The sequence below is a fragment of the Benincasa hispida genome, chromosome 6 (genome assembly GCF_027475165.1).
Source record: "Benincasa hispida cultivar pf3 chromosome 6, pf3_genome.v1.1, whole genome shotgun sequence".
In the NCBI taxonomy this organism is placed as follows: Eukaryota; Viridiplantae; Streptophyta; class Magnoliopsida; order Cucurbitales; family Cucurbitaceae; genus Benincasa; species Benincasa hispida.
In genome coordinates this window covers 41,634,032-41,649,800 of record NC_143483.1, presented here as the reverse complement: position 1 = coordinate 41,649,800, position 15,769 = coordinate 41,634,032, and the positions used below count along the sequence as shown (strand labels likewise).

General features: G+C 34.6%; 1 protein-coding gene across 1 annotated transcript; it reads left to right on the top strand.

Moving 5' to 3' along the window:
• Window positions 1–4,842: 4,842 nt before the first annotated feature.
• On the top strand, window positions 4,843–6,187 carry LOC120079019 (putative GDP-L-fucose synthase 2). The gene is made up of 2 exons (XM_039033196.2): window positions 4,843–5,002; window positions 5,101–6,187. The coding sequence occupies exons 1-2, from the start codon at window positions 4,981–4,983 to the stop codon at window positions 6,054–6,056; spliced, it is 978 nt and encodes a 325-aa protein (XP_038889124.1). The 5' UTR covers window positions 4,843–4,980; the 3' UTR covers window positions 6,057–6,187.
• Window positions 6,188–15,769: the final 9,582 nt, after the last annotated feature.

Here is a 15,769-nt window from a genome sequence, read left to right as displayed (position 1 = left end):
TATATGTTAAGTGAGAAAATATTAAACTATAGGTTATATTATGTGTGACATAATATAAACTATAGGTTGTATATTATATTAGATATAACATATGGTTTTATATATATATATATATATATATATATATATATATATATATATATATATTAAACTAAATTAAAGGCTTTTAATTTAATAATTCAATTATTAGGGAGGGAGTTATTTGATAACTTCCCTCTCATTATTTTCTCATTTTAATGTATGGAAGTTGGAGTGCAAAAGAGATGAAATATGGATCATTTTCTTCTTGCATTTAAAATGACACAAATTATAACACAAAAAAGGCGGTGTATTATTTTGGTTCTTTACATTCTCTAATCTTCATCCATTTCCAAATTAATCTTGAAGGCAATAAACTCTCAACGATTCTCAACTCCAAGAATAACGAGGTTTCCACATGGTGGCATTCGATTGATTGGGAATTTGTTATTGTGATTTCGTGATCGAAATTTTGTTGTGTTCGAGATTCGAAGAGGAATCGTGAAGAGTTTAGTCTTTAAGGATATGTGATCCTCAGATTTCTTCTTCCTTTTTAAATTCTATGCAAAAACATGCTTATTAGATTTGTGTATCTTGTTTCCGTCATCTATATTTTTCTGTATAATCTGTAAAATTAGAATTGAGACATAATCACTTTTGCAACGGGTATTCGCGTATCCTTTCAACATTACCATAAAACAAACATAATAATCTAAATGTCCACTCCGTGGGAATCTTGGATGCTCACAAACAAACGACCTTTAAGTCTTTTCTTCTTAGTTTGTTATTCTTTCCTCCTCAATTCTCCTTTCAAAAGTTCTATATTTAGTATTTGAAAAAATAAACTCATTGGGAGAAGATCGTGTGTTTCTAAGAGAGGGTAACAATGTAATTCCTGCCAAAAATATCATAGCTCAAATGACATTTAGTATGTATTATAATCTCTAGGTCAGAGGTTGGATCCCGCAGTCCTATATTATCAATAATAATAATAATAATGATGTAGTTCCTCACCTTACACCCCTAAGCCAAAAAAAAAGCTATTTCATACTAGAGAAGATGGCAATTTGATTTTCTTTTTATTTTATCATGTCTTTTAAGTATAACATAGAAAATAAAAGTACATATGGTAATGTGTAATAGCTCACATGGAACTAAACTACTTTAATCTCTATGAAAATATTTTTCTAAAATAGTATGTACTAGCTTGATTGTAAGCATCACTGCAAAATAAAAATGCTTCGATAAAATTACATAGGTGCTTTTTATTTTCTATGCTTCGATAAAAAAAAAATTAGAAATTTTTAAAAGAATAATTATAAAAATATATACAACCTTAACTTTAATTATAATTAAATATTTTTAAATTTTAAATGGAAAAATCCATGTGCAATGCATATGTATAAATATAGTATACTAAGAAGCACAAATATAGATAGGGATACATGATACAGATACAATACGATACGGTAATACGTTAATTACTAAAAAATTAAGATACGGATACGTTGAAGATACATTATATATGTATGTATGTATGTAATTTCTAATTAATTACTATAATACTTATTTTAAGTTAGATTTAAATAGTGAGAGAGAAAGGAAGAATGAAGATTTAATTACGTTTTGGGTTTTTTTTTTTCCATTTTTTTTAATGTTTTTGTCATTTTTAATTTATTTTGTTTTGATTGCTCAATTTGAGTGGACTTTTATGTTTGGAAGTGATTTTAAAATAGTTGAAATCATTTTTGTTATTTTCAAAATCACCGTGAAACATGTTTAATCCTTCAAAATTAATTTTGACGATATGAAAATTGCATTTAAAAGTGTAAAATTGAAAACTAAATTAATTTGGAGTAATTAAAAGTGTGTTTTCCAGTGATTTTAAAAATGAAAAAAGTGATTTTTGATGATTTTAAAATCACTCATAAACATAAACATGCACTAAAATAAAATGGGTTGTGGGTTGAATTTTTAAGCGGTTGGACTTAAATTTGGGGGAAAAAAATTGATTCACGTATCACTTTCACGTATTTGATAATGGATACACGTATCTAAAAATTAAAAATAAAAAAAATTAGATACTTCAAATCACGTATCAGATACGTATTTATATCTGATATCGATTTTCTGCACAATTAAAAATATCTATGCTTCTTAGATAGTATATAAAAGTACGAGGAATAAAATTTTTTGGACAATTTTGTCTAAAACCTAAATAACCTTACAATATTCCCTCTCCCTAAAATTCCACGTTGCTCTCTCTTTCTCCACCCTTCAAAAGTTCCAACTCTCATCCTCTCAATTTCTCTCTAATTACTTCTCACACTAACCATTTCCTCTCTCTCCACCCTTCCAAAATTCCACTTTTCTCTTAGAAAGTGGACTCTAAAAAAAATATATATTCTCTCATTATTAACCACTTTTGATAGTCTTAAATTATTAAAGTTTATACGTTATCGAGGTAGTTTGCACGTTATCGAGGTACTTCATATTTTCCTCTCATTTCCTCCCTCAAAATCTAACGTAACAATTTTATATCTAAAACACAAATTTTTTAACTCTAATTAAACAGTTCTGTTCCCTAAACACATACTTTTAAACTTCGACATATGAATTCAAATGTATACACAAGAAATATGAATAATTGTGAATAATTTTTTTTGAAAAAATACCTACAAATTTCAAAAAATCAAATAAGTTATTAAACTAGATCTTAATTTTTAAAGCTTATGCAATCTTTTACAGATTACCCCCATCATATAACATCTTCAATAAGTTATATATGGTTTTTAATTGCTTAAAAAAATAACTGTTTATTCTCTTTCAAGATCACTGAATAGTATTTACAATTTTAATTCTAATTCAACAAGTATTTTTATTTTTTAAAAAATAATCTCAAATAGGTTGAAAATTTAGATCTCTATGTTTTTTAGTACAATGTGGATGGAGAAATTTGAACCAAAGATCTCCTGATCGTTAACACATACATATTGTTGGGGTTGATACCTTAAATCTCGTGGGTTTTGTAATTTGTAAATTCATTGTATATAAATTATTTATTTAACAAAATAATATTTATTTAAATAGATAAATTGCTTTCTTAATAAATGATTTCGGGTCTTGTACAAGGATATCTCACTCTCTCACTGGCCTAAGAAAGATTAGTTTATAGTTGGACTATAAACTGTTTGTTCATTAGAGGGATCAATGGTATTTAAGGAAAGGGTAAAATGTAATTTGACCTAGTTGTAGTTACAAGTAGTTCGTGAAGGGTCAACTTACCGTTAATTGGTTATATCTATGGACACATAAATTTATCATAACCTACAGTTAATGAATGTTGATTAATTTAATGAAAGAGTTTAATTAATTAATTTTATATCATTAGAGCTTCTAATTTGTAGATTCAGAAGGTCCCTTGCTAGCCCACTAAAGATAAAATAATGAATAATTGTTTTTGAAATAATTTAAATTGTTCAAATTATTTACGGGAATTAATATTATTAATTATATTAATGTGATTAATATAAAGTATAATGTATATCGATATATTATAGTATAGTTAATTATAAATATGATTTATAATTAAAACTTTATAATATGTGAGATATAAATATTTAAATAAGATTCAAATATTAATTATATGAATGAGATTCATGTAAATACTATAGGTTAAAATTAACATGAATATGATTAACATTAAAACTATAGGTTATAAGAGAGAGTTGTATTTTAATTTGATTAAAATACATATAATATAGTTAATTAATTAATGATTAATTAGTTATTTTTAATTAGATTGATAGACAGAAAGACATGAAATACAAGAGGAATTTCGTGAAGAGTGAAGACTATCCCACAAACTAATAGGGGTCTTTTCAACGTGTTTTGTCCTCACTCATATACTTTCTAAAAAAATTCCGTTGGTATAGATAATAACTTTAAATTCTTTTAAGCATTTCTTAATCATAGTTAGTTTTCATATCGTCAAGATCTCTCTTATTTGAATGTGATCTCATTTCATTCATGTACGCCTTCTAAACTCGAGACATTACACCTATGATTTTGCAAATAAAATCAAAATAGTTTATATTGTTTTACCCTTATTTTAAGTATCCATATATTCACATGTTCTTCTTCTCCTCTTCAACATCTTTGTATTCACGCATTCTTCGATCTCTAATAGCAACAAACTTTGTCCTATTTTGCAATTATCTTCGAAGACATCGCCAACCATTTGATCAATGGAGCAATTGCCTTGTTCTCATTCTTGCAACATAAGAGGGAGAAGAGCATCTGCCATTCAAGTCGATGGAGTATGGTACCCCATGTCATAAATTGAATCCCTTTTATAAATTTACTATGAAGAAATGACCCAACGAGTGTAGTTAATAAGTCTGAAAGTTAGTAAATTTATGTTTGAATGTAGGATTGTAAGATGAAACTCCTCGATAAATATAAAAAGTAAATAAAAAGGAGAAGATGAAGTTACTCAATAAATGTGAAAATTAGAGATAGAGGAAAAAATAGAATTACTTGATAATTGTGCAAACTCCAATAATATTTATTATTGAAGTCGAATTATTTATACCTACTCAAATGACCCCTAAGGTTTCTAAAACTAATTTTGCTATCTTTGCAAACGGTTTGAAGTTGTGCTATTTTTGTCTTATTATTATTATTATTTGTTTGAGTACAATTCAAGGTTTAAATGTGTAATTAAATTAAAATAAATAAAAACTTAACATACAATCAAAGGTGAAAAATGTAATTTTAAGATTTTAATACAATCTCCAATAAATGTTAAAGTCAACGGTCAGGATTGCATCTCACGCAATCAGATGATAACTCCTCCAATAAAAACGACATTGAATCCGCGACTCTATCTTTTATTATACGCCCTCACACATTCTTCCTCCTCTGGCCGGTTGCCGACGATTCTCTCTTCCACCTCCGACGATGGGCGGCGCCGCCGACAACGGTAATCTCTCTCGCCAGTCGATGGCGGTTCGCGTTTCTTAGATCAGAATCACTGTAAAGTCCTTTCTGAAATTTCTCTTTTCTCTTTGCATTTTGCAGCTTCATCGAGATCCTCGTTCCTCTTCGATAAATCGGCGAAGATCTTCGTCGCCGGTCACCGTGGCCTTGTCGGTTCCGCCATTGTTCGCAAGCTCCAGCAGCTTGGATTCACGAATCTCCTTCTTCGTTCTCACACGGAGCTTGACCTAACTCGCCAATCTGATGTCGAAGCGTTCTTCGCTAATGAAAAACCTCGATTCGTTATCCTCGCTGCCGCTAAAGTTGGCGGCATTCACGCCAACAACACCTATCCAGCGGATTTCATCGCCATTAACCTTCAAATCCAGACTAATGTCATCGATTCAGCCTATCGCTATGGCGTCGAGAAGCTACTATTCCTCGGTTCGTCATGCATTTATCCGAAATTCGCTCCACAGCCGATTCCGGAAGATGCATTACTGACCGGTCCTCTGGAGCCGACAAACGAGTGGTACGCAGTGGCGAAGATCGCTGGAATCAAAATGTGTCAAGCGTATCGAATTCAATACAATTGGAATGCGATTTCAGGAATGCCGACTAATCTATACGGTCCAAACGACAATTTCCACCCGGAGAATTCACACGTATTGCCGGCGTTGATGAGGAGGTTTCACGAGGCGAAGGTTAATGGAGCAAAAGAAGTGGTGGTTTGGGGAAGTGGAAGCCCTCTGAGGGAGTTTCTTCACGTCGACGATTTGGCCGACGCCGTCGTGTTCCTCATGGAAGAATACAGCGATTTGGGGCATTTGAATGTTGGAAGTGGGAAGGAAGTGAGCATCAAGGAGCTGGCTGAGTTGGTGAAAGAAGTGGTGGGATTTGAAGGAGATCTTGTTTGGGACAAATCAAAGCCTGATGGAACTCCAAGGAAATTGATGGACAGTTCTAAGCTTGCTGAATTGGGATGGAATCCAAAGATTTCTCTCAAGGATGGCCTTGTGGATACATACAAATGGTATGTTCAAAATGTGCAGCAATGAAAAAAGAAACGTAAAAACAGGTTAGTCCACCATTTTTAATCACCTGTTCGATCCTTTTGTTGTGATTGTAGTTTATGAATCTGTATTACTGAATCAAATTTGCAAGATATGAAGCTTTTGTTGTTTCTTGATATTATATGATTTCATATGCCTATAGAGTTTGCTGTCAATTTGCCAGTTCTGTTGATCTTACTACTAGTAGATTGAACCAGTTTGTATTTATGCAATTCAGAATAAATTTTGCATATTGGAGAACTTTTTTTTCCCTCCTCTAAACAGCTTTCATCAAGAAAAGAATGAAAGAATACAAAAATGTACAGAAAACCCTGCTCTAGAAACCCCTAAAGAAATGAGCACGAACTAAGTAAAATGTTTCCTGATGAACGATAAAAACGCCTTTGAAATCAAAGTCTAATGAGAAACATGAAAAACATGAAACTTCACCGAGGATCCCTTCCACACTTGTGAATACTCTATTATTTCTCTCTTTCCAAATATTTCATAACATAACACACGCCCAACAAGCCACAAGAACCGACCTATCCTGTTAACAGGCAGGTCGAGGAGGAACTTTCCGATCATGTCTCTGGTACCCCTCTTATTGGAGAACCTTGTCTTTCTTACACTTTGTTTTGTGAGGCTTAGGGAGTTTGAAAATCTGTAGTGAGTGAGAATTTTGATCCTTAATGGAAGAAAATGCTCCATTCTTATTTGTATCAATTTGAGATACCTCTCCTGGCGAGTTCATAGTAGGCAGTTTAGAAGGAAAATAGAGACAATTTCCTCTTTGAGGTAGCTGAGTTTATTGAATTTGACCAACAAAGCTTTTTGATATGTTTTCTTTTTAATCTGGGGAAAATTTGAGGTCATAACATTCTTAGAAACATGTAGTCAGTGACTAATTCCACTATAGAGCTACGTGTTCTATTTATCCGCTACTAATCATGTCAAGAAAGGAAGAAAGATCACTCCTTACTGCTTCCATACGCTAGTCTCAGGATTGTTGTTTTATCCTACCGAGCAAAGATTATGAAAGTTGAATCTCTAGAGATCGGAAATTGAATCCTACCATTTATTGTCGTAAGTATAGAGATATAGAGGATGAGAGGTGCCACAAGTTTTTCATCCCAATAAAGATTTCAGATTAATTTGTTTTCATTTTTGCCAATTTTATTAGGATATTTCATCACAATTTAAAAATAAATGGAGAGAAGAGTTCAACTTACTTAGAGTTTTTTTTTTATATTATTATTATTATTATTATAATTACTTTGTGTTGAATTTAAGGAAAAAAAATTTAGAATTTAATCATTCAATTAGTAAAAACCGAAAACCTAAATCATTAGCTCTGCAAAAATCCATTAACGCATGTTTAATAGTGATTTTGGAATTACTAAAATTTATTTTATCATTCTAAAAAAATAATTTAATATTTAATTTTACACTTTTATATACAATTTTTATACTATAAAAGTTGATTATGAATAATTAAAAGCATGTTATAGAATGCTTTTGAAAATGACAAATTATTTTAATCATTTTAGAATCACTACCAAGTATGTTTCTTAATCTAAGGAGGTATTTGACCACGAAAAAAATCTAGTTTATTATTTATGTTGGCGCTCAGATCTCGTCTTCATTGAATTTTACTATGGGTGCTCGGTGGCCTTGACTTTCAGTCACTTCTCCCTAGTCTGGTCTTGAGATTCTCTGGCTTGGCATGGTTAAGAAATCTTTGTATTAGTGTGATGTTAAACCTACTGCACTCTAATGCTTAAGTTAGTACAATAAGTGAGTGATTGATTAAGCTATATACGAAAGTAAGGGTGAGTCTTTTCTTTAAAGATTACTTACCTCTTTTGAGATGGTCGAATGAGGCTATTTATAAGTTAGTCCTCTATGACAGCAACGGTATCAAGGAAAGATCAAAATGAAATTAGTAGGATTTTATTAACTTTATTATTATTTTTCTTTTTTCATTGCTCATGCTATCCAATATTTGTTTGTACATCACAAATTGAACATTTGATTATGCACATAATTTAGACTTGTGGTGCTTAACATTCAAACATGGATAATACAGATTTAGACATTTTAATTATAATCTACAACAGATTTATGTTTCATAAGGAAATAAATAAAACAATAAAACACTCAATTGGAAAGAAAATACAACAAATTATCCCATGAAAGGGAAAAGTGAGGATATATATCATGTTTTTGTCCCTTGATATTTTAGGTCACGTTCAATTACGATTTTTCTTTTCTTTTCTTTAGAATTTTTTTTACGGTGGATTTCGCATAATTTAAAATAAACATTTGAGTTTTTAACCAACTCCTAAAAACAAAATAAGCTTTTAAATATTTTCAAGCTTCTTAGATTTAGGATCAATTCATAAACTTAATTTTTAAAAATTACAAATTGAATAGTTGTTAAATTGAGATTTTAATGTTTTGATTTAGATCGAAGCAATTTGGTTCAATATTTTTAAATGAAATTTGAGTTAGGCTTAGGCTTAAAGGATCTCATATCGTAGAATTCCATGAGCACGTTCGGATCGCTCCGATCTCACCGTGACCGAAATATATATTATGCATTCAATACAAACAATTATGCAAACAAAACTTAATTATTGGCATGCTAAGACAAAGATATAACAAGGAAGAGAGTTCCATACTAGTTGAAGCCAGTCTTCACACTTCGGAACTCCAACGCAACGGAAAACCTCCAAGTGATCTACCAACGCCTAGCGAAAATGTCGATTTCAGTAGCACGAATAACGTGAACTCACGACCACAATGGGGACGACGCCACCACTAAAGAGCCTCGGGTATTCTTGGAGTGAAAACCCAAAGGGTGGGCTTTAGTGAATTTGGTAGAGGAAGGAGGAACACAAATCATGTAGGCAATAAGCAAATGGGAGGGAAAACGACGCTATCGCATAGCATAAGTGCTTATCGTTTAGGAGGAGCTACACGATCGTGTAGGATTTACTGAACGATCGTTTAGGAAAAGGTACACGATCATTTAGTAAAATCGGCACACTATACGATCGTTTAGAGAAGTTATCCAATCGTGTAGGAAACAGTGTGCGATCGTTTAGGCATGCGAAGGGCAATCGTTTTGGCGGAGAGTGCTATCGTATAGGCTCTCGATTTTCTTAAGCGATCGTTTACAATTCTCTAATGTGCGCTCTCTCTTTTGCTTTTTTGATGATTTCTCTTCGGGGCTTTCGATTGGACGATGGGGAAATTCAAAATGAAAACATTTTTCATTTTAACTCATCGGTTACAATAACCAACGCTGCTCACTAACCCACGTCTGAACGTGAATTTTGGCTTAATTATCATATAATTAACCAATTAATTAATTAATAAATATAATCATATTACATTTATATCCTATAGTTTGATATCACATATCTACTATAGTATTTTCTTCTCTACTTGATATAAATCATATTTATATCTAATTTTTTTCAAAATAATGTATCTCATACATTTAGCCAATTATATCACATATTAACCAATTCAATTATATCATATATAATCAAACTTTCTTTTGTCAATTTGAACATTTCAAATTAACCCAAATACTGGTTCTCAACTTTATCCAAGCTACCCAGGCCACCTAATAGACATGTTGCTTGAAGCTCCAACTGTACGTGAATAGCTGACTAAACTCTTTAGTCACGAGATCTACCATCCGTTAACTGTCAGACATTCCACTAAAGACCAACAACTGAACTCTTCTTACCACAAATATATTTATGTGTTCATCGGAATAACCAATCATGAGTACGATGACCCTTCACAAATGCTCGTAAGTACAGTTGGGCCAAATTACCGTTATGCCCCTGTAGTTACATCTCACTCCTTAAGTACCATTGATTCCTCTAATGAACAATACAACATAGTCCAACTATGTGTGAACACCTCTCGAGCCAAGAGAAGGTGTGTGGCGTCACATCGTTCAAGCTCTGGAATCAACCCTTAAGGGAGCCATCTATCTACTTACCTCTACCTCAGGGAATGGGTGAATTTCATCTTGTGTAACTGAGTTCCCAACTCCCAAACCAGACAAATCCCTAAAATGGTAGGTTTGAATCGGCGAACTGGCCACTCGCACCCATATAAATCAAAGGACCGCCCTCAATGGCAGGAGTTCTCAACTCACTCAGGATTGAGGTCATGTTATCTATGGTCATCATAGTAAAATGAAGTCTTTGTCATGAAAGGTGTTATATAACGAGACGTTAACTATTCGTGGTTAGGTCTTATACAAACCCTTTGTATAAGAAGTCCCCGTTCATATGTCCCCAACATGAACGATCAAGATCAGACCATCTGTGACAAGTCACAATACTTGTGACCATTCCATAAAACGGACCGCATCCGTAGCGTTACTAGGATAAGATTTCCCTCATGTATCCATATAATACTGACTATTTTGGTTATCATTCAAGACATGATTCACTTGTATGTCACCACATATATGCTTGAGTCACATACAGATAACCAGAGATTTTATGTTTATTGGTTTCTAGTAAAGCAAATAAAACAAGTAACCAAGCAAAATACTAAAATGTGAAGTAAATATCATATATTAACAACACAAGCGTTCGTACAAACTGTTTACGAACTATAAGACACGAGACTTTAGGACATCAACCCCAACAATCTCTCACTTGTCTTAAAGCGAAGTGGGGTGTACAAATAACTTAGTACAAAACAATAACCTAGGGCATAAAAGCCCAGTACAAGAAAATCTTCCACTTGCCCTAGTCCAACCGTGGGCTATCCTGTAGTCCCATGCTCCGTAGGTGACCCTCAAACTAGTTTTACGCCCGTTCCACAACTCCAGAGGTGTTCTTGCAACACTCTTAGAAGGAATACAGTTGAGTATGTACATCGCAATCTCCACTGTAAAACCCCAAAACGATTCCGGTAAGGAAGCGTAACTCATCATCGAGCGAACCATGTCTAACAAGGTCCTATTTCTCATCTCTGCTACACCATTCTACTGAGATGTACCTAACGCTGAGAGTTGGGAAATGATTCCATGTTCTATCAAATAGTCCTAGAATGTCGAGTCCAAAAACTCTCCACCTCGATTTGATCAAAGTGTTTTAAACCGTCTATCTAATGTGTTTTCAACTTCAGACTTGAACTCTTTGAACTTTTCAAATGAATCAGACTTCCGTTGCATAAGATAAACATACCCGTACCTGGAGTAATCATCAGTAAAACTGATAAAATACTCATAGCCACCTCGGGCTCGCACATTCATAGGACCACAAAGGTCAGAATGTACTAACTCAAGAGGCTCCTTGGCTCTATAATCTTTTCTAGTAAAAGGTCATTTAGTCATCTTACCCTTAAGACAAGATTCATACACTGGTAATGAATTTTCTTCTAACTCACTTGGAAGTCCATTCTTCACCAAGCTCTCAATCCTATTGAGATTGATGTGCCCTAAACGAAAATGCCAAAGTTGGGCATTTTCTTTTGGAGAAATTCGTCGACGTTTTGATTGAGTTACGACAGTTCTGAACAATTCAATATTATGGAGGGAATTAATGGCTAACGGCCTTAGCACATATAAATTCGATTCCAGATTTGCTGTGCAAATAAAAACACCATCTTTATGAATAGACGCTTTATTCACATTAAAAGAGATAGTATATTTACATTGCAATAAACACTTTACAGAAATAAGATTCCTTTTTAGTTCAGGAATAATATATACATCATGTAAAACAAGAAACCTATTCTGTAAAGTTAACTGGAGCCTCCCACTGCCACAGCTGAGACGACATGCTCGGTGCCTACACGCATCGTCATCTCAACGGCCTCCAGCTGTCGCCAAGATCTAATCCCCTGAAAAGAAGAACAAACATGATTAGTTGCGCCTGAATCAATTATCCAGGCAGAATCGTCATTCTCCACTAAACAAGTTTCAAGCACAAGTAAATCACATTTACCTTTATCGGCCTTGGCCTTAGCCTTAGTTTCTTTCTTCTCTTTCAGATACCGAAGACAGTTCCTCTTCCAGTGTCCATCTTGGTTGCAATGGAAACACTTTCCTTTAGCAACTTGTGGACTCTTATTTGGGGTGACAAACGGTGGTTTAGCAAGTGCCTTCCCTTTTCCCTTACCACCCTTCTTCTTCTTCTCATTTGTAGAGTTAGAAGCAGAAAGTGCAGACTTTGTTCCTGAGGTTGAACCTCTATGGAATATCCTGGAGGATGAAGCAACATTTGCCTCACCCTTCTGCCTTTCCTTACTTTTCAGTAAAGGTTGGTATGTCTGCAACTTGTTGAGGAGAGTTGTAAGGTTATACTTCACTTCGTTAAGAATCGCATTACTAACAAAGTGCAAGAAGCTCTCCGGCAAAGAATGCAGGATTATGCTAACCTGGCTTCCCTCATCGATGGTAGACCCATTCAACTCTGCCACATTAAAGTGGACCATCATGTTTAGCACATGTTCACGAAGAGAGGTGTCTTCTTCCATTTTGGAGTTGAATATGTATTTAAGAGCCTCATGCATAAGATGTTCAGACAGTTGTCTAAACATCCCCGCAGGACTCCATGATCCACTCGCTGAGACCATAGGCTCATGTTTCTTGTCCAAGACTTCAGAAAGACTTGCCAAGGTGTAGGCTCGGGCCTTCTCATTCGCCCTTGTCCATCACTCGTATGCCTTCCGAACATTTCGAGCGGCATTAGGAGCTGGAATAGGAGGACAAGCCTCTGTGAGAGCGAACATGAGATCCTTGATGATCAGGATCGTCATGATCATGTGTTTCCATATTGTGAAATTATCGTCAGTAAGTTTTTTGGCGCTTAATAAAGCCAACGTGGCTGTTGCCATTTTGAAATGTTACTGAAAATATGAACAAAACTTTATTAGAATTTGCTAAACCACTTTTAAACCAATCAGTTTTGCAAAACAGTTTCTAGTACCCTAAGTTATAGACTTCTATTTTGCAATGATGCCCCAATGAGGCACGACAAATGCCACCGGTGGGGTGATCAATTGCTCCTTCGCTGGGATAAGACATTCTCAACCATTAGGCAGAACCAACTCTTGGAACTGAACCTAACAGCCCCCATTTTTCGGTCCAAAATCATTAACCTTTAACTATTCCGATTCTGCATAAGTATAACCACTCGTTTTCGGTGCCAGAGTCTTACCTTAATGAGCCCACTGTAAGGAAGAAGCAGATTAGAACAAGAGACTAAGTTACCTTATCCTCTTACAGGAGATCAAATAAAGAAACGCGCATCCTTTATGGGGACACTCCCAGGGTGCCTCGCGGCGATGCGCTGTAACTTTATTCAACCTAACGAGGGAGACCAAGGGATATGTCGTCGCACTTCCCGCTCCCACTTACTATGAACACTATCTCCATCTCCTTTGATATGGACCTACCCAAACACCATCCGTTGGGGGGACATGCCAAAGGTGTCGCGAGGCCGAGGGTAGATCTCACGGTGTGGACTATTTAAGAGAAACGTGAAAGGTTTAAGTGAAGCATCTTATGCCCCAAGTACCTTCCACTGAATGTTCTACCTAAGGATTCATTAACTTAGACAATCCGGCTACTGATTTTAGTCTAAGTCGTCTTTTTAAACTCTGCTCATAAACAACGTTTGTCTATGAAATATGAACAAGTTCAATAGTCACATTTAAAACTTTAATGGATTGTCCTTAACTTGCATGCATGCATCAAATCTATCTAATTCACCTTTCCAGGTAAGTTCCTAGGTAAGGGTGTTACGTTTCCGTCAACTTAAATACCCCAACTTAGACAGAACCCGTCTTGACAAAAGGTCCCTTATAGATAGATTTGCTACACTTTAACCTTTTATTAGCCAATTTAATCCTATTAAACTGATTAAAAGATTAAAGCCTTAGGGTTGCTAATCGTATTAGAACCATGATCTTAGGTCTATGTGATCTAAGTTTTAAACACTTTAAAACCATGAATTAAACCTAAGTGAGCATGCATGTCTTTCTTATTTCTTTTAGTTCTAATTTCTCTTTAACTTTAAAAAGAAACAACTAAAACCATTGCGCACAACAAGGTGTTTATAACATTTATAAAGTAACCTATGTGTCATGCTTCATGCAATATCCGGTCATTATTATATATAACTTTTATATAACGTGTAACAACCAAGCAAACATGCTATCATTCACCCTTATACTATAACAATTATAATATAAAGATGATGCATGTCAATGTTTTTTTGTATGCATGCATAAATATAACTCTTATATCATATGATGCATGAGCGTGCTCTTACATAATTAAAATCATGTTTCTCTAAATTATAATAATTACAATAAAAAGATGATACATGACCATTGCATAACCTAAGGTGGGATTTACTATATGTGCATACTATATGACATATAAAAACATACATTGCATGTAATAAATAAAGGATTAATGGACCGGGATGAGCCTTTATAAAAATCGGAATGAAAAGAACCCTATCTATTACATTTTTCATCGAGCAAACCAGTTCACAGGTGAACTGGGTCTTGAACCACCAGGAGGTTTTCATCGTGTAGTAAACTCCAGTAGGTAGACGATCATTCAGCACGCACTATACGATAGGAGCATAAGTAAACGAAGACGACGACAAGGCTGCGAAGCCTGATCGTGTAGCGCGACGACAGGTAAACGATTTACCTTACGTTACTAAGCGATCATTTAGTCAGTTACTAAGCGATGAAGCTTGCTGACCTAAACGATCGTCTAGCATGCGCACTTTAAACGATACGCGAGCATCTCATCGTATACACGATGCGTGCAACTAGGTAAACGATTTACCTTGCGGTACTAAGCGATCGTTTAGTCAATTACTAAGCGATGAAGCTTACTAACCTAAACAATCATCTAGCATACGCGCACGTTAAACGATACACAACGATCGCATATCCGATCGTTAACACGATACGATCAACTCTTGATCACATACCCCATCGTTTAACTGATGCGTTCAACAGCGATCGCGTACTCCATCTTTACGATGCGATCAACAGTGATCGCGTAGAACATCTTCTGCACGATGTGATCAACCCTAGATCGCCTCCTTCTTCAAAGAACCACAACACTTGCCCAGATCGCTTACCATTCTTATGCAACACTTGCACAGATTTGCTTTTTCGACGAACGACTCAAAACTTCAAACAAACTTTGAATACAGACTCGATAATGATTATTACTGCCCAAAAACGTACGGACCTTTACAAACAACGCAAACGTAAAAGGATCTAAATCAAACCGAGGCAAATCATCCCGAAAACATCCATTAATCCGACACATTCACAACATATTTAACAATTAAACAGCGTAGAAATGCACCCACCATGAATGTATATTTTATTTCGTTGCAATAGATGAAAGTGAAGGATCTCATATCGTAGAGTTCTATGAGCACGTTCGGATCGCTCCGATCTCACCATGACCGAAATATATATTATATATTCAATACAAACAGTTATGCAAACAAAACTTAATTAATGGCATGCTAAGACGGAGATATAACAACAAGGGAGAAAGTTTCATACTAATTGAAGACAGTCTTCACACTTCGGAACTCCAACGCAGTGGAAAACCTCCAAGTGATCTACCAACGCCTAGCGAAAACGTCGACTGTGTTGGCTTTTTGGCCCTTAATCTCAAATTAATTAAT

What these genes read in the sequence shown, in the direction of transcription:
- LOC120079019 (XM_039033196.2), top strand. Translation starts at nt 4,981, where the DNA reads ATGGGCGGCGCCGCCGACAACG. An exon ending in GGGCGGCGCCGCCGACAACG is followed by an intron (nt 5,003 to 5,100) that starts GTAATCTCTCTC and finishes TGCATTTTGCAG; the next exon opens with CTTCATCGAGATCCTCGTTC.